The sequence below is a fragment of the Palaemon carinicauda genome, chromosome 35 (genome assembly GCF_036898095.1).
Source record: "Palaemon carinicauda isolate YSFRI2023 chromosome 35, ASM3689809v2, whole genome shotgun sequence".
In the NCBI taxonomy this organism is placed as follows: domain Eukaryota; kingdom Metazoa; phylum Arthropoda; class Malacostraca; order Decapoda; family Palaemonidae; genus Palaemon; species Palaemon carinicauda.
The window spans coordinates 40,291,394-40,311,488 of record NC_090759.1 but is presented as its reverse complement, the minus strand read 5'-3'; the positions used below and the strand labels follow the sequence as shown (position 1 = coordinate 40,311,488).

Sequence of the window (20,095 nt, the reverse complement as noted above, 5' to 3'; positions counted from 1 at the left end):
TAATATATCAAAATATATATGGCTTATTTGAATATGAAAAACACGTAAAAATGTGCAAAATTTATCATTAATTGAATGCCAAGTAACAAACTACCAATTAGCTACGATGGTGAAGATGGGTTGATTTCAATTCTAAGTACAAAATACCTGAATTCGACGGGTATAAGTACAGTAGAATTGTCATTGACTTTTATCTTCCTTCGTGGCCGAATGGGTTAGTCACTGTCTATATAAGCTTGCCGACCAGGGTTCGATTCCCGGCCGGAGCCAAGCTCTTGTCTTTGTGAGATTTCGCCTGGGGCTCTGATCCCGAGGTCGTTAAGAGAATCCAGACATTAATATATCAAAATATATATGGCTTATTTGAATATGAAAAACACGTAAAAATGTGCAAAATTTATCATATATATATATATATATATATATATATATATTTATATATATTTATATTTATATATATATATATATATATATATATATATATATATATATATATATATATATATATATATATATATATATATTTATATGGAAAAGAACCACAGGGAAAATGAAAATATGAAATATAAGATCAAGTTCTGACTAGTTTCATTTGAAGAAATATCTCAAAACTAGTCAGGACTTAATCTTATATCATATTTTCATTTTCTCTGTGGTTCTTCTGTATGTGAGCATCACATTTCCATATAATTCTTACGCGCGCACACACACAAACACACACAGACATATTTTATTTATAGATATGTAGATAGATAGGAAGTTTAATAGAAAGTGCAGGGTAGAAGTAGTTTACCTAGACCATTAGACACTCGCAGAACTAATTCAAAGATTTTAAATGGTTGTTGAAAGTTGAAACTTTTTCTCATTTTAATTATCAGGAGGCCAATCATGTATTCAGAACAACTCTTACGGAATCCACGGCACGACTTAAGGCTTTGGCCAAGAAATTGGGCAGTTGCATCGAGAAAGCTCGTCCTTTTTACGAAGCTCAAGAATTGGCGAGAAAGTCACAGCTAGACTGTCAGAGAGCTGCTGTCCAGTACCAAAGAGCAAATGGTAAGCTTCATGACGTCATTTATTGTTTTTCCTGAAATTTTAGGGTGACAATGATAATGCGTGTTTTTTCTACAGCTTAGAATAGTTAACATTTTATATTTCTCTTCCTACACAAATGTAAATCCTTGTCCTTGATATCTTCACTATGAGGCAGCGGATCTGGCCTAAATAGCTGTATAAGAGATTTGTCACCATCGGATATACATGCACACTTACTCTATAATAACCTACATTTCCATCTTTTTCTTTTGCTACTGGTACCAGAATAAAATTTTCATAAGTCTGCTTTATTTTCTATTGTATTTTGCTAAACAACCAAAATTACATTCTATCTATCATGAAGTGATTATATAAACTTGATAAGTTTTCAGAATAACTTTTGTTATGATATTTTACGCTGAGTATTAGTAGAGCTTTGATATTCTATGAGTAAAATAACTTTTATATTTATTGGGAAGTGATTATGTGATTGCGTAATAATTCCACAATAGAAAAATTGTCGAAAGGTATAAACTACTCAGGAACAGACTTTATTTTAAACAGTTATGTAAAGAAAATCTGTGACACAAGAAGTCCACACACACGAGAGAGAGAGAGAGAGAGAGAGAGAGAGAGAGAGAGAGAGAGAGAGAGAGAGAGAATATTATTAATATGAAATACATAAGACATGAAGATGATATTATTTTGTAGAAATTATAGTTGAGAAAAAATGAATTATAAGAAAAAGACAATTTTTGTCCTGTGTCAACAATTAGCATAACTGGTAAGTTTTTGTTTTGTTGTGGGTGAGACTTGTAGTCAGAGGAGGAGAGTTTTTCTCTGTGTTTTGAACAGCATGACAACATAGAAAAACTAAAAAATTGCCCTTACATAATTATGAATAAGGACTAGAATTGCAAGTATTTTGATTGGTGGTGAGGTGAGATGTGAATACGCCAAAATAGACTACATAACCATGAATGATGACTAGTATCACAAGTATTTTGATTGGTGGTAGGTTGAGATATGATTATCCCTACCTCTCCTAGCTGGGGTTGTCAGGAGGGTTTGGGTAATGCCTCAAGTAGTGAATGTTGCCAATGGCTAGAGAGAGTGGGTGGTGTGATTACTGTATGGTAACAAAATAGCTCTTACATATCCATAAATAAAGGCTAGAACCCCAAAGACTTTGTTGGTTGGCAGAAGACAAGAGGAGGAGGGGCTAATATTAGGGAGAGAAGATTTTTTTTTGTGAAATTTCCCAAGTGTGAACTGGTGTGATATACAACCATGTGTTATACTCTTTCGTAGCTTAGCTTGTAATAATAATAATAATGATAATGATAATAATAGCAATAACAACAACAACAACAACAATGATAATAACAATAATAATGATAAAAGTAATGATGATTACGTATCCTGATGTCAGGCTGTGTATTTGCAGGCCTGAGTTGACATATAGGCTACCAACATCATTTTAGTGAAGCGGTTAAAGGGATAACAAAAGTATTTTACGGGGTAGAAGACATTCACAAACACTTTACAACAATCCTTTTTCATATAAACCTAAACACTACTGCACATTCGATAATTATATAAGAATTTGATATTATTCAACTTACCTTAATTAGGTATTGATGGGTCGAGCTCGACGCGAGGGTATCTCAGAAATATCACAAGGAAAAGAGCAGGGATGAAATGCATCCCTAGCCGACTGCTGCGCACACTCACAACTATTACGGAGGAAAAGTTATGGCAAAAAAAACTGTTTTTTTTTTAAATCTCGGGTCGTTTACGACCCACCACACCTATCCAGGGTTAAGTGGTCGCTAATTGTGTATAGTATTGTACTGTATATCCTAAGTGATAAATTATTATTATTATTATTATTATTATTAATACTAACCAAGCTACAACCCTAGTTGGAAAAGCAAGATGCTATAAGCCCAAGGGCTTCAACAGGGAAAAATAGCTCAGTGAGGAAAGGAAATAAGGAAATGAATAAATGATGAGAAAAATTAGCAATAAATTATTCTAAAAACAGTAACAACGTCAAAACAGATATGTCGTATGTAAAGTATAAAAAGACTTATGTCAACCTGTTCAACATAAAAACATTTGCTGCAACTTTGAACTTTTGAAGTTCTACTGATTTAAATACCTGATCAGGAAGATCATTCCACAACTTGGTCACAGATGGAATAAAACTTCTAGAATACTGTGTAGTATTGAGCCTCATGATGAAGAAGGCCTGACTATTAGAATTAACTGCCTGCCTATTATTAAGAAGAGGATGGAACTGTCCAGGAAGATCTGAATGTAAAGGATGGTCAGAATTATGAAAAATCTTATGCAACATGCATAATGAACTAATTGAATGACGGTGCTAAAGATTAATATCTAGATCAGGAATAAGAAATTCAATAAACCGGAAGTTCCTGTCCAAGAAATTAAGATGAGAATCAGCAGCTGAAGACCAGACAGGAGAACAATACTCAAAACAAGATAAAAAGAAAGAATTAAAACAGTTCTTCAGAATAGATGTAATCCAGCAATATTCACGGTATCAAGGATTATAGTACCCTTACTGCCCCCTCAATTCTGATTTCTCATTCCATTAGGTCACTAGGCAAACGAAAGTTTTCTACTTTCTCAAAGGTCTGACCTGCCACTATACTGTAACATGATATTCCTCGTATACAGTTTAGATTTTGAATATGTAAAATTTATGACTTCTTTTAGACGGCAGTTTTGAGTGTTTCCTGTGACACCATTTCTTACAGTTTTGCTTCCACCCATCGCTACATCCAAGCATTCAGACATTGCATTCTCATTTGCTTATTTTGCTGTCACTGTATCCTTAATATCCATGGTGCAAACACTCATATCCACTACTTTTATCTTTTCACGAGCCTCTTCCATCTATCAATTTATCATGTTTTCTCTGGTTATTCTTTTAACCCTTTTAGTACCATTGGATGTACTGTATTCTTAATTTGGTTAATTATTCTTCCTTCGGTGCAGTTATTACCAGTTTTTTCTTTGTTTATACATAATAAGAGTTTATGAAATATGGAACATTGTACATTAGTGGAAAGGAAGTTTACTTAGTTGTGGTAAATAATGTGTAAATTTTTTATTTGATAATGTTTGTGCTAGGATGAGTAAGTAATATTTCCCCATTAAAGTCCTGGAGCTTGAATGCCGAGTTTTACTGTGTGGTTGGCACTCAGAGGGTTAATACCATATCATCTGTTTAATAAGAATACATGAAACATCTGTGGATGCAAAGGTGCATGCAGTTTTTATAAAATTTAGCGGAACCACGTTAATCCCCTGGCTGGCTTCTTTGCACCAACTTCATATGTAACCTTAGGCTTGAGATATAGTCTAATATGCCATTGAACACATTTTCCCACACTAATAGGGTATAGAAATGTGCGCTAAAAAACTTGAAGGGTGCTTCGGGTATGTCCTTTTAAACTAGTAGTGGTATACATGGAAGTATTGGAGATTAAAAATTGTGGTGTCTCCACCCATCTCCAGCTCAGTTTCAACAGCCTATGAAAATACACACACTGGAATCGTGTTTCTATTGGTTTGAACAGCTCCCATCCGTAATAACGATACAAGAGATGCCAATATGTCCTCCTTGCTCTGGCTGTTATCTCTATAAGGGAAGCTCTGCTATTTACTCTTCACTTCTTAAGAGATTTCTGGTAATAATTCAATTGTATTAACTGTGGTTGATAATGTTGATAAGATAACCAACAGATCATTATTAGTCAAGGTGAAGTAGTGAACAGCAATACAAGGAAATTTAATGAAACTGTTACTTAACAATGTTATAGGAGGAAGTTCCAGCCTGGAGCTTAAAAAAAATAGAAAAATCTCTAAAAAAAAAAAAAGCTTAGTGATGAAGGTAAGGCTTTCATTAACTGAAAAACGCTTAGGTTGGCTTATGGGTTATTTTCGGACAAATACTTTTTAGATTAAGAAAAATGAGTAAATTCTCCCAAATTTATATATGGCATCCCGTCTATTACGTTGACAATATGTACTGTAAAATATTAAGAAATAACGGAGATATGACAAATTTAAAAACCCGACCCCCCTCTTGTTTTAAAAAAAAATGAGGGTGGTATATATCTTAGATTTGACCTTGACCTTCTTATTTTTGGACATATTTTTTAAATTAACAAAAATGAGTAAATCGAACCAAATTCATCTATGGTATCTTATCTATCATTAAAACCTAATTTTTATGTATACATTTTATTCAATAAGTGCCATTCGTTATCCCCGGGAGTGCAAAAAACAAAAAAGCTGTTATTCTCGGTTTCACTTATTTGAAAACAAATTACAAATTAAAAAGATAAGTATATACTTTCTATGTCAATAAATTTTATTGCAATAGCTCTATAAATAGATTACTTTAATCTACCCTGTATTTCATTTTTTTTTATTTTAGTTTTTCTTCGGTTAAATTGAAACTTATCAACCAATCACCTAGGAATTTCTTCAGAATGATTCATCATCATCTCCTACGCCTATTGACTCAAAGGGCCTTGGTTAGATTTTGCCATTTGTCTCTATCTTGAGGTTTTAATTCAATACTTCTCCATTCATCATCTCCTACTTTGTGCTTCATAGTCCTCAGCCATGTAGGCTTGAGTCTTTCAACCCTTCTCGTCCTGTTTGGAGCCCAGCTGAACGTTTGGTGAACTAATCTCTCTTGGGAAGTGCGAAGAGCATGCCCAAATCCTCTCCAGCTACCCCTCATGATCTCATCCACATATGGCACTTAAGTAATCTTTCTTATAGTTCCATTTGTAATCCTGTCCTGCCATTTAACTCCAAATATCCTTGTGAGGGCTTTGTACTCAAATCTACTAAATCTATTGGATATTGTTTCATTGTCATACCATGACTCATGTGTATATAGTAACACTGATCTCACTAAACTGATATGTAGTCCGATCTTTATATGTAATTTCAGGCAATTTGATTTCCAAATTTTACTTAACCTAGACATTGTCTGATTAGCTTTTGTTCAATTTTTTTTGCTAAACTCTAATTCTAATGACCATTTATTGGAAATCATACTTCTTAGATGTTTGAATGATTCTACCTCATAAATCCTTTTCTCCTTCCTATGATATTTCATCTTTCATTGCATACTTCGTTCACATCATCTGTCTTTCTTCTATTCATCTTATGCCCAACTTGTGTGATATTTCATGCATTCTGGTAAGCAAGCTAATGAACAGACAATCAAATTCACATGTTGAACCCCTTCACTCCGTTGATGTCAATACACGTCAAAACATGTATGGTAGTGCACACGGTGATGTCCTGATAACGTCATCTTCATTACTATCATCCTTATAATTATTATTATTTTTATTATCATTATTATAATAATTTTCTAAAGCTACAAAAGAGTATAGCACATCGATGTACATCACAGAAGTTCACACTTGGGGAAATATCACTAAAGAATTCTCCCCAATATTAGGCCCTCCCCCTCCTGTCTTCAGCCAACTAACAAAGTTTGTGGGATTCTAGCCTTTATTTTCTGAATATGTTAGATCTATTTTAGTCTTTTTATGTTACCATGAAATAATCACACCACTCTCTCTAGCCAATAGCGACATTCCCTACCTTTGGTATTACTCAACCCCCCTTGACACTCCCAATTGGGAGACTGTCATCCTACCACCAACCAAAATACTTGCGATTCTAGTCCTTATTCATGATTATATAAGGTCTATTTTAGTGTATTCACATCCAACCTCATAACCAATCCAAAAATACGATTCCAGTCCTTTTTATTCATGATAATATAAGGTCTATTTGTTCCAACACAGATACAAACCTTTGCTATTTATAATAGGGTATTACTGCGCCGAAAGACGAGCCATGATAATTTTAGTGAGGGATAACTACCCCATCCGCTTGTTAGAGGGTGGGGGATGGGGTAGACTGGCTACCCCGCTCACTCACACCTCTTGGCTGAGCAACCACTTTACTTTTTGGCTCGGTAGAGGACGGACATGCTGCCCTTCTCTCCCGCAAAGACTTGCCTTGATGATTCTTTATTTTCATTTTTTGTTTTTCTTGTGTGTTTTCATTTATCTTACATATATTTGAGTGTATATATGTATTAATGGAAATATACGTTGTTAGATACGTGTAACTTTAATTGCTGTTGACATCGTATCCAACTGCCTCTGCTGTAAGCGAGTTGTCATTGCCGCACTTCCCTGCGACTGATGGTCATCAGGTTCTCAACACAGCCGTGTGTTTGTTTCATTACAGAATTAAAGTGTATAACAGTACAGCTCCCTTTCGAGGAATTATCTTACAAGGAAGGTGACTTATTCCCCGAATAGTGTATTTTGTGCAACGGAGCATGAATTGTACAGTAATTGATAACAACTTCCATTTTCTTTCACAGGTAACAGCGACGTAGAACATAAGACCGAGTGCTACGGCCACCCTGTTCGTTATCCTGCGCTCCATGTGGTAGCTCGTGAGCTGCCCTCATTACGAGGTAGCAGTCGCTGTCAGCCTTCAGACGTTTCTCCTCCGAGGGGAACTTCTCTCTCTCTATCGCGAGAGAGAGAGTGATTTTTGTTTCGCCTATGCTCTTTCCCATAGAGCTGGGAGAAAGCTTTACTTAGGCTATGTCCTCTTGCGGGAGGACTTCTCTCTCGTTCGCGAGAGATTTTTACGCCTACACTTTTTTCCCATAGAGCTGGGAGAAAGCTTGCCTTAGGCGATGTCCTCCTTCGGGAGGACTTCTCTCTAGTTCGCGAGAAAGTTTCTTACGTTTACGCTTTCTTCCCATAGAGCTGGGAGAAAGCTTGTCTTTGGCGATGTCCTCCTTCGGGAGGACTTCTCCCTCGTTTGCGAGAGAGATATTTTACGCCTACCCTTTATTCCCATAGAGCTGGGAGAAAGCTTGTCTTAGGCGATCTTCTTCGGGAGGACTTCTCTCTCGTTCGCGAGAGATTTTTACGCCTACACTTTTTTCCCATAGGGCTGGGAGAAAGCTTGCCTTAGGCGATGTCCTCCTTCGGGAGGATTTCTATCTAGTTCGCGAGAGAGAGTTTCTTACGCCTACGCTTTTTTCCCGTAGAGCTGGGAGAAAGCTTGTCTTTGGCAATGTCCTCCTTCGGGAGGACTTCTCCCTCGTTTGCGCGAGATATTTTACGCCTTCCCTTTATTCCCATAGAACTGGGAGAAAGCTTGTCTCAGGCGATCTCCTTCGGGAGAACTTCCCTCTCATTCGCGAGAAATAACTTGTTGGAGCTTGCTGATCCACATGGGGTGGTGGCAGAGCTTTCTCCTAAGCAGGTTATCCCTTCGGGGGAACGAGTCTCTCGTCCTCGAGAGAAGACTGCCTCTAGGCATCGGCGGTCCCCCGTTACTCTTAAGGTTCTCCTTCAGGGGCGGAGCGAGAGCCTTCTCTTAAGCGACATTCTCCTTTTGGAGAACAAACCTCTTATGCGGAGGTGTTATCTTGAACCTGCTTTTTCTCCTTCATCCTTCGGGGTCTCGTTCGATCACCCTTTGGGCTGGCGTGATCGTTGAGCCTTTGGGCTCTCGTCATGTTGATCCTGCGGGTTCTCATGACAGTAGGGATCCTTCGGGACTCTGCTCAAAAACTTCGGGTTTCAGTTACGCTGAACCTACGGGCTCTCGTAACGATGGTAATGTTGAGCCTTCGGGAACTTGTGCCATCAATCACGCTGACCTTTCGGGGTCTCGTGACAGAGGAACCTCGGTTCCTCGTTACACTGATCCTTCGGGGTCTCGTAACATTAGTTATGCAGAACCCTTGGGCTCTTGTAACTTTAGTCACTCTGACACTTGGGTGTTTTGTGACAGGGAAACTTCGGTTTCTCGTTGTGCTGACCCTTCCGGGTCTCGTAACATTAGTTACGCTGAACCCTTGGGCTTTCGTAACATTAGTTACGCTGAACCCTTGGGCTCTCGTAACTTTAGTCACTCTAACACTCCGGTGTGTTGTGACAGGGAAACTGCGGTTTCTCGTTACGCTGACGATTCGGGGTCTCGTAACATCAGTTACATTGAACCCTAGGGCTCTCGTAACTTTAGTCACTGACACTTCGGTGTTTTGTGACAAGGAAACTGCGGTTTCTCGTTACGCTGACCTTTCAGGGTCTTGTAACATCAGTTACATTGAACCCTAGGGGTCTCTTAACTTTAGTCACTCCGACACTTCGGTATTTAGTGACAGGGAAACTTCGGTTTCTTGTTGCGCTGACCCTTCTGGTTCGCGCAACACAGTTCACGTTGAACTTTCGGGTTCTTGTGACCTGAGTCATTCTTTTTATGACAGAGAGTTTCCAAACTCTCGTTGTGTTGATCGTTAGAGCTCACACAACACAAGCTATCGTGAACCTTTGGGTGAGCGTAGCAGTCAGTTCTCTCACCAACCTGAGAGCTCTCGCTCGCACGGCCAAATTGGCGCGCACGTCCAAATTGGCGCGCACGGCCAAATTGGCGAGCACGGCCAAATTGGCGCGCACGGCCAAATTGGCGCGCACGGCCAAATTGGCGCGCACGGCCAAATTGGCGCGCACGGCCAAATTGGCGCGCACGGCCAAATTGGCGCGCACGGCCAAATTGGCGCGCACGGCCAAATTGGCGGGCACGGCCAAATCGGCGGGCACGGCCAAATCGGCGGGCACGGCCAAATCGGCGCGCACGGCCAAATCGCGTGCACGACCGTCTTGGCGCGTGCAAGCAAAATGGGGATCATAGTGCACTGGTTCATCCTTTGGCGCGCCATATGCGTGAACATCCTGTTGCTCGCCATGTGCTCGAACATCCTGTGACGCGCCATGCGTGCGAACAACACGTCTCGCCATGCGCGCAAGCAACCTTATGCGCGAACAACCTCGTGCGCTCCATGAGCGCGCAATCATGAAGGGCGCGCGCACGAGCTCCCTTCCGCCTACCAACAGTTCGGTGCAAGAGGACACGACCATATTGGTGCACGTGCACAACCATTTTGGCGCGCACGATCGGATAGGAGCGCACGACCATATTGGCGTGGGCACACGATCGGATTGGAGCGCACGACCGTATTGGCGCGCACGCACGACCAACTTGGCGCGTACGCAATCGGTTGAAGTGCACGAACAACTCTTATGACCCCTCGGGGTCTCACAACGCAGTTCACGCTGAACCTTTGGGTTCTCGTGACCATAGCCATACTTATGTGACAGAGTTCTTCGGACTCTCGTTGCGCGAAGTGTTCACGAGTGCACAAGAGGTTTACTCTCATGACAGAGTTTTCGAACTCTCGACCCATGAATTTTTCGTGAGCTTCCATCGTCGTCAAGAGTTTTACTCTGATGACAGAGGGATGCCTGCTGCCTAAGGGTTTACGAATCTCTACAGGTAACTATGACACAGTTCCTTTGGATCCTGGTCACGTAACACGATTCCTGGAATTCCATCAGGAATCAGCGACAGAGTTCCTGCGGGTTCTCGGCATAACATCCCTTAAGGTCGTGAGAAAGGAATTCATAAATAGATTCTGAACCCTTAGGTTCTCATCCGAATCTCTGTTTCCACGATTCGGAGTTTTCTGAAAACTCTATGGTCGACCCCCCCCCCCCTTCCCCCCTCTACGGGATGTGTCTTCCAAAGGTGTGACTTGATACGTCACTTTACACTCCCAGCTGATTACTATATCAACTAGTCTGGTTCCGCCAGCACCGCTTCTTTCGTTTTCGAACGAACCACCATCATCTTTCCTCCACCTTCCTTCTTCGAGTGGTTGGTTAGCAGATGGAAATGATTGGGGAATGAAAAATTCTTTACATTGCAGTTCATTTCCCCTGGCAGGCCTTGCCTGATTTAGACGGTAGTTTTCTCACTATCGAGAAAGCGTTCGATGGCAACCCCTTTAGGTAAGCGGTCGATGGCAATTATGTCTGGCCTTCTTGAAGCAAACCCCCACATACGAGACTTCACCCTTTTTCAGGAGACTGGATCCTGAGAAGTTTTTACAAAACTTCATTGAGTGTTAAAACTTCATGAAGGCCGTAAGCCTTCCCGGAGCAGGCACTCTAGCCAAGAGAAAACTGCGAGGTTATTGTCTTAAACTTGGTTCTACCGTTTGATGAAGGCAGCCTCCCCCGTCATTGTACTGTGGGTATAACGTCTTCCCTTTTTACACGATAGTCTTCCGAGACTTTTTATTCTATCCTTACAGGGTTATTGTTTTGAACAATTAGTCCCGAAGGAACATTGTTAGCTAACGTTAAAGAACGATAGCAACAGCGTGGGCATCTTTTCATTACGTTACGAACGTTTCAAACCCCGCCCACGGGTAAACAGACATCCGTTTCTGTGTAATGAACCCGGACTAGCCCCTCACATAAAGTGGAGGGGTAAACCAAAGGGGAAATTATCGCCTCTATAACAGTATATTTTTTTGAGAACATGTTCGCTCTCATTCAAGAAAATATTACAGTTAGTCAACGATCAAAATTCTTTCGGCAGTAGTGTTGCGATTCGTCGCATATACGTTATTCCCGCAACCGGATTCGTTGCAAACGTTTTCTGGAGGCAGAGAATACGCATACGCTAGCGCAAATGGACAAGTACATATATGCGTGCAAGCGATCTTTCTGCTAATAAGGGCTATATACATCTTCCAATTAGAACTCCGTTCTATTAAGTTGTATATTTATATCCCTTACTGGAACCAGGTTATTCAATACATTACTTGGCTACTTTCCTGTGACCAGACATACGGCATTTACGTTCTGCCTCCTTATAGTCATTTTTTCCTTTCCCCCGATCGGAAGTCGTAGTCTCCTACAAAGGCTTTGGCTGGAAACTTCTCATAAGCATATCTGTTCCCTAGTAGGGAACATCTAATATAAATGGTAGTTTACCGATCTGAGACGGAGAAGTACGATTTTTTTTTTTTTTTTTTTTTTTTTTTTTTTTTTTTTTTTTTTTTTTTTTTTTTTTTTTTTTTTTTTGTTAGAATGGGAAACCTCCGTTGCGAACGTTTCCAACGTTCTCCAACTGAGTTCCGGACATGACTTTTAAGTCGAACTACGCACGTATGCTTGTCATGCGCACAGTTCGGTGTTACTACTCCGTAGTAGACTTATGCTCTTTACCCACCCAGCAATAGATTGAAGATACGTCTCAATCCCCTCTTGGGTTTGGTTGGATGCGTTCGGTGATTACCGTACAGTCTCTTGTCCGGAAAGCGATCTCTATGGAGATTCGCTATTATAACATAAGCTGTACTGATTAACTGGTTTACCGTTTGGTATCGGTCTTATTCGGCCAACCACACTGGATTAGTGGCAGTTGGAGGGAGAACAGGCTGTTCCCCTTCGTTGCAAGAACATGCAATTAGTTACACGTCTCGACATCATCTCGAGGTGTGTTTATTGCTATGCACTCCCCCCCCTCACTTCTGGACAATCCGTGGATGATGGGTGGCATGCTCTCTATAATGCATCAAAAGAGAGGGTTGGGGGGCCATATGCCATACCATTCCATCCTCATCTGTTGGCCCGATTCAGAAAGGTACCAGCATTCACCTCTGTTAGAGAACCATCTAGCAGTACGAAGCCTCAGATGGACAGAGGACAACTAGTTGCCCCCATCTGCTCGCATCATTCCTGGTATAGGAATGTGCTTGCAAAACCACCCAGATAGTGGGCTCCTAGTGTCTTGGAATCATCTTGTATCCAACAAAGTCTTAACTTTGTGGGGTCCCCGTCTGTGGTTATGCTTGCAGCGGCCATGATCTTCAGGCTCACACTTGACCGTTCCCCAGGCCCTCAAACAAGATGTATTCCAAGATGGATGGGGCGGCCTAGAGGTATACCTTGTTTTCCCCCCCCCATTCGGTCTGGTGAAAAAGTCCTCAGCCAAGTCAGGATAAGCAGGATCTTTTCAACGACTCCAATAGTTTCGCTATAGCATCCCGCAGAATGGTTCCCAGACCTTTTGCAGCCCCTGACGGAGCTCCAATAGCTTCGCTATGGCAACCCGCAGAATGGTTCCCGGACCTTCTACAGCTCCTGACGGAGTTCCGAGGGATCTTCCTCCACGGCACGATCTTCCAAGCAGCCACATGCTAACGCTTTCCTAAGCTGTAGCTTTGCTTCGTCTTCTCACCTGGGACGACCCTACACCACCCCTCTCAGAGAGGCCTTTCGCAACAGGTTACGGAAAAGATGTCTAGGCACCTCAGACACTTTTCAGCGTCGGTCTTCCAGGCGAAGTGTTCGGTCCTTTGTGACTGATGTCGTGGAAGGGGATTCTCTCCCATCGGTGCCTTTACTTATGCAAGTTTGAGATAACTTGTCACCCGTCGGATCTCAACCTCCTCCTGGGAATGCGGTTCGGGTCCTTCAGTCTCTGAAGACCCCTCGCTACGAACCTTAGGCCCAGCAGCAGATCACTTCCTTACATGGAAGACGCCCTTTCTACTCACTTGGGCTTTTGACCAAGAGAGTTAGTGTGTTGTATTATCCAACCTCTAATGTCTCCTACCCTAGGAGACGGGGAGAAGTAATCCTCAGTGGCGTCCCTGAGTGGATTGCTAAGACTCAAATCCGAGTGGGGTGCAGCCCATCTCGAATAGAGAGTCTTCGTTCGGTAACCGGAAACCCATCAACTGGGGTTTTACCACCTTAAGAGAACGATACCAGCTCGCTCCTGTGTGTCGGCACTGTTGACTAGCACGGGGAAGGTCAAGAGGAGGACCTCAAGGATTTCCTTCCCCTCTGGAATCGGAAGGCAATTGAGGTTACTCTTAATCTAGACTCTCCTCCATCCTAAGACCCAGAGCTTGTAACGTCACTGGCGTTGCTACGTCCCTGGCGTTCGAGAAACTACTCTGTGGTGCAGATACTTTAAGTGGGCATGTGGAAGCGTCAATCGACCTTCACGACCCACTACCTGCAAAGATGTAACCCACAAGAACATGGAGACCTTTTCCATTGGTCGTGTGGTGGTCGCACAACAAATGGTCTAAACACCTCAGGCTCCTTGATGGACAAGTAGCAGAGGGTTGAGGGCTGAGGCTACCTGGATTAGTCTGGGGTGAATGAGTAAGAATGCCTGGCTCCTTTCTTCCTTTCACCTTCTCCCCTCTGGGGAAAACAGCTCCGCAAGCCTCAGCATAGCTGACCTCACCTCGCTGCAGGTAAGACCCATTTCCCTTGTGCCTCCTAAGTATAGAAGAATACTTTACGTCCCCAATACCTTTTAGAGAGAGGGTATTGGGTAAGTCTTTAAGAACAATAGGTTCTGTACTCGAGTTCCTATGTTAAAGACAAGCCACACTGTTAGTTCCACTCACACACAAGCTTCTGCAGGCCGCTATCAGTGCTCTACCTCATATCGCCACTATTTTAGCGAGGGTAGGGTCCCTTCTACTATCGATCACAGATCGAAATAGAGAGGACCCCGGGTCATGACCAAGGCCAGTTGGTGAGGACTTCCTCCATCCTAAGAGTAAGTCACCCTATTATAAATAGCAAAGATTTGTATCTGTGTCGGAACAAATAACAAATTTGGAAATAATTTTTATTTTTCCTAACCTACAAACCTGGAGCTATTTATACAAATTGGCCCGCCACCCTGTCCCCCGAGAAGTCCTGCCATAAAGCAAAGTGGTTACTCAGCCGAGAGGTGTGAGTGAGCGGGGTAGCCAGTCTACCCCACCCCCTACCAGCTAACTAGCGGACGGGGTAGTTATCCCTCACTAAAATTATCATGGCTCGTCTTTCAGCTGCTCCGAAAGTAATGCCCTATTATAAATAGCTCCAGGTTTGTATTTTAGGAAAAATACAAATTACTTACAAATTTGTTATTTTATTGCTTTTCTATGTTGCCAGTGTTCATAATCACGGAAAAAAGTATCCCTGCCCTTGACTTTAAGTCCCACCCACGAGACGAAAACTTGCCATGACCAGTAAAGGAAATGGTTGACAGAAGACGAGATTTGTCTTTTTTATTCGTTTTTTTCAACTATCATTTCAACAATATATCATCAGCTTCGTTTTATATATTACATATTAGCATTGTTCATTGTTTTCACAAGTACAAGTTAGTCTATTGTGTTTATTTCTATTTGTTGCCATTCTACTGTTTCTACTGATTATTCGTCATGTTCTTACATGCACAGTCTACAGTATTTCCAAGCATGTGAAATACCCAAAAACTGGAATGATCTAGTTCTTAGTTTCTCTCGCACTCGAGGTGAAATCACAAACTAACGAACAAACCTTATGTCTAATAAACTAAATTTATATTCTTTCTCTCTCTCTCTCTCATATATATATCTTTTGTCAACAGTTTTTTGTTGATTCTTATTTGTTTATCGTATTTATACCTTATAAATTATACATTATAGAATCCGTCTTTTGTCAAAGGAAGCAAGTGGATATTTTCTTTTGTGTTGAATGTACAGTGGTACCTCTACATACGAATTTAATTCGTTCCACAACCAACTTCGGATGTAGAAAATGTTCGGATGTAGAAACGAATTTTCCCATAAGAATACATGGTAATTCATTTAATTCGTTCCTCAGCCTAAAAACCCATAATAAATCCTTAATAAATGGCTACACATAATTACACATAACAATAACATAACTGCATAATATGAAAGAAGCATGTAAAAAAGATAATTATAAAGAAATAATAAATAAAAAATGTGTTTTATTGCCACTTTACCTTAGAGACAGGCCAACACAGGTGTAGGATTTGCTACGCCAGGAGAAGACGGACGATCGGCGAGAAGGTAAACATGGCGTTAACATGTTCTTTAAATAAATACTCTCTCTCTCTCTCTCTCTCTCTTGTTCTTCTTCACTGTTAGTGTTAGAGACGTCTATTAATTTTTTTCTGAGAGAGAGAGAGAGAGAGAGAGAGAGAGAGAGAGAGAGAGAGAGAGAGAGAGAGAGAGAGAGAGAGAGAGAGAGAGAGAGAGATTAAACAAAAATGAGAGATTAAACAAAAATGTGTGTACATATGATTTTTAAAAGCGTTAACGAGTTGAAAGACAGTTAAATGTAACTAAAAAAAAAACAATATCAGCAAATCTGAATTCCTTTATTAACTAAAACAAATATTGATACAAACACACTCGTGTGCGTATGCGGAAACACACACACACACACGAGGAGACACGATCGGCGAGGAGGTAGAGATGGTGACTGCGATAACATACCGTAACTTACACTACGGAAATTTTAATCTAACTTAGCTTATTTATTTTTTTTATTTTTATATTTCATATTTTTTAATATTTTTTTTTCTTTTGATTTTTTATTTTCATCACTTTCAGTGACGAGTATGTTATCACAGTCACCATCTCTACCTCCTCCCCGACCGTCTCTCTTACTGCGTAGCAATTTTTGCACCTGTGTGTGTGTTTGTTTCAATATTTGTTTTAGTTAATAAAGAAATTCAGATTAGCTGTTATTACTTTCTTAGTTACATTTAATTGTTTTTCAACTCGTTGACGCTGTTAAAAATCATATGTACTCTAAACACATTTTTGTTTAATCTCTCTCTCTCTCTCTCTTGGAAAAAAAATAATAGACGTATCTAACACTATAACAGCGAAGAAGAGAGAGAGAGAGAGAGAGAGAGAGAGAGAGAGAGAGAGAGAGAGAGAGAGGAGAGAGAGAGAGAGAGAGAGAGAGATATTTTATTTAAAGAACATGTTAATGCTATGTTTAGAGAGAAACAGACAAAGAGAGAAGTCTTATTTAAAAGAGCTTGTTAATGCTATCATGGTTTTCTTTGCTTCACTTTTTTCTTTCTTTCTGTTCATCACGCTGGCCCTTCTCACAAATGATCGTTGCCAACAATCTCTTTGTCCTTTATCCCTATCAACAAAAGGCGTTCTATCTCTTCCAGGGTATTGCTACGATGTCTTGTAATAATGGTGATCCCCTTCGATGGTTATTTGCTTTAATGGCTGCCTTCAGCTTGATGATCCTCGAGATCATAGGCCTATTCGGGCCATATTGTTTAGCAATACAGTATCACTCACATGCACACTGCTCTCATGTTTTTCTATAATTTCTTACTTCAATTCTAATGAAAGAATTGCCTTCTTCCTGTACTGAAACTTAGCTTCTTAGGCACTATGATTATAAATAAAATCAAAAAGGAAATGTGAGAAAAGGAAGATAATAAGCACTGTTAATAACAGACCAAACAGAGGACAACCACACGATACACACAAGAATAGAGAACTGAGCACTCGACGCTCAATGGCTTAATGTTTACTTCGTGTGTCGAAATAAAATTCGGGTGTAGAGTCAAAAATTTGCTCGAATTTTACTTCGGATGTTGGAAAATTCGGATGTAGATACGTTCGTGTGTAGAGGTTCCACTGTAAATTTCATTATTACTGTTGAGTAATTTTATATCTTTTGACGGCTATTTATCGTGGAATTATTATGGAATAGCAGTCGCTTCAATATACATATAATATTTTTACACAAATCGCAGTGCTTTACTGTACCTTATAATTATAAATTATAGAATATTTGTTGTTTCAAAGAAAATAAGATATTTTTATTACATTTCTTTACAATGTAAATTTCATTATTATTAACAAGTAATTTTATACCTTTTGATGGGTATTTATAATCACTTCAATGATTGTAAAGTTTTTTTTTTCTTTTTTACACAAAATCACAGTGCTTTACCATTATTTAGTGATAATTACATAATTTTTGTTTTCAAAATTTTTCTATAACCACATACCAATGAATGGAAAAACATTTCAGTTGTTTAGAGTGAAATACATTGGTGAATAAGGCAAACTTTAGAAAATATTATTCTGTAATCAGCAACAATACAAATAAACATGGAAATGTAGCTTATTACAGGATAAATGAATGAGTATATCCAAAGATGTCAAATATTGTATAGAGTTCCAGTAACGAATCCATAGCCTCGTAGCGAAAAGGTTGAGAGGAATTCCATAATAGCTCAGGACTCTCCACAAAATTGGCCGGTGTACACTATCAAAGGCTTTTTCATAGTCCACAAATGCCATCAAAAGTGGATTTCTATAATCTATGCATTGCTTGACATGTCTCAATATGAAAATTTAGTCAGTGCAACTTCTACCTTTTCAAAATCCTGCTTGTTCATCTCTCAGCTTTTCATCAGTCTTTCTCTCCTGTCTCTTTAGAATAAGCATACTATATATTTTCATAAGTGACATACGTGTGATGCCTCGGTAATTATTGCAATTAGTCAAGTCTCCTGTTTTGCCATTTTCACCAAAACTCTTGACTCACATTCATCAGGTTTTGCCTCTTCATGCCACATTTTACAAAATAATCTTGTAAGTAGTCTGTGAGTCACTTCATTTTTGGCCAGTATCATCTCAGCAATTATTCCGTCGTATTCAGGGGCTTTTCATCCCTAGTTTTTAGGATAGCTTCAACTTCAAACACACTGAATTCATTCATGGACACATCAAGGTCTTCATCAGCTTCTGGTATATCAATCAAATTATTCTCTTCGTATCTCCTACTCATAACCTGACTAGTGTGTTCCATTCAACGTTTTCTTTCTTCCTCTTCTGTTATTATAACTTATCCATCTCTCTTTTTGATGGGTATATGCTTCTTTTTTGCCCCAGTCGAGATTTCATCAATAATTCTATGAGCGATTCTTACACCATAGCCACCTGCTGAATTCATAGCTTTGTCAGCCTCATCTGCTTTACTGTATAAATATATTTTTAGTCATTCCTGCCTTTTCTTTTGACCTCACTATCAATACTGCCTTGTAATTTTCACTACTTCCTCAAAAACTTTCAACAATCAATTTCTGTCTTTGTCTCCTTATTATAGTATCCCGAGTATCATTTGATATCCATGGCTTTCTCCTTGTAACTGCGTGTCCCAAGACTTTACTACCAATTGACTAATATATGTTCTTAATATCACACCATTCTTCATTAATTGTCTGCTCTTTGTCTCTTAAAGTCTCTAAGACAGCAAATCGATTCCTACATTCAATTGTGAATGTTTTTATGCTCTTCTTAAAGCTTTGTTGTTTCAAACCTAGGTATTCCACATACCTTTCTGTTGGGTGCTTCCAGTTTTAATTTCATCAGAATGATTACCTTATACATATATATAAACTTCATGAGTGTTATCAAACTCTGATTGGAAATTCATATATGGTGGTTGCCCCCTTTAAAGAAGTAGAAACCCATAAAATGGGACCTAGTTGTGCTAATGAGTGTTTTAAGAAATTTACTATGATTGTGGTAGAAGCATTGTGTAAAGAATACTAGAGCATGAAAGACTACAATACTCCAGACGTCATAGTTGCAGAATTTTTGTTTAGATAATAATAAAACATCATAGGGAATATGTAGAGGAAAGTTTGTGTACATAAATATGTGTATAGTGTGATGTATAGATATGAGCATTACAATGTATGCAAGAAAGGTTTTAGGGTTATTTTTGGGGAAAGAGAGTGCATGTTGTTTTAAGGAAATTGACAATTGGGAAAAAACAGTGCTTACAAGAGGGAAGCAAACCTTGGTGTATCGAATATTTCAAGGGAAAAAAGCAGACAATGATTTTTCATTATTCTTGTGCTAAAAGAATATAAAGAGATGGCTCATGAACAGACTCAGAAATTGACTGAGTACATGTTGAATAAGGTTATGGCCAGGTGAGTCATGTGAGATAATGACTTAAGTTAACCATTACATGGAGGTTAATCATGTTGATAGCGAGACCAAGCTTGTTCCTTTTTCTGATAACTGTACCGGACAAATTTTGAATATCAACATGGTCCTTGGATGTATAAGGCTAATGTGCAATAAGATGTGCAGAATTGAAAATTTTTTCTTGGCATCTGCGCTTGCTTACTTTTTGAGAGTACTTTTTTCTTATGTGTTATAGTGGCAATAATAATGATATTAGATGGCTTAAGGAAACAGATTAAACTGTATAATTCATTATAATCAAGCAAAACA

General features: G+C 39.6%; 1 protein-coding gene across 1 annotated transcript in view; it reads left to right on the top strand.

The window, feature by feature from the left end:
* The first annotated feature begins 835 nt into the window (after positions 1 to 835).
* LOC137627243 (SH3 domain-binding protein 5-like) overlaps positions 836 to 20,095 on the top strand; it is a 244,119-nt gene continuing 224,859 nt past the window's right edge. Inside the window, exons 1-2 of the mRNA XM_068358324.1 lie at positions 836 to 841; positions 879 to 1,056. Coding sequence (XP_068214425.1) covers positions 836 to 841; positions 879 to 1,056 — 184 coding nt within the window. The remainder of the gene's footprint in view (positions 842 to 878; positions 1,057 to 20,095) is intronic.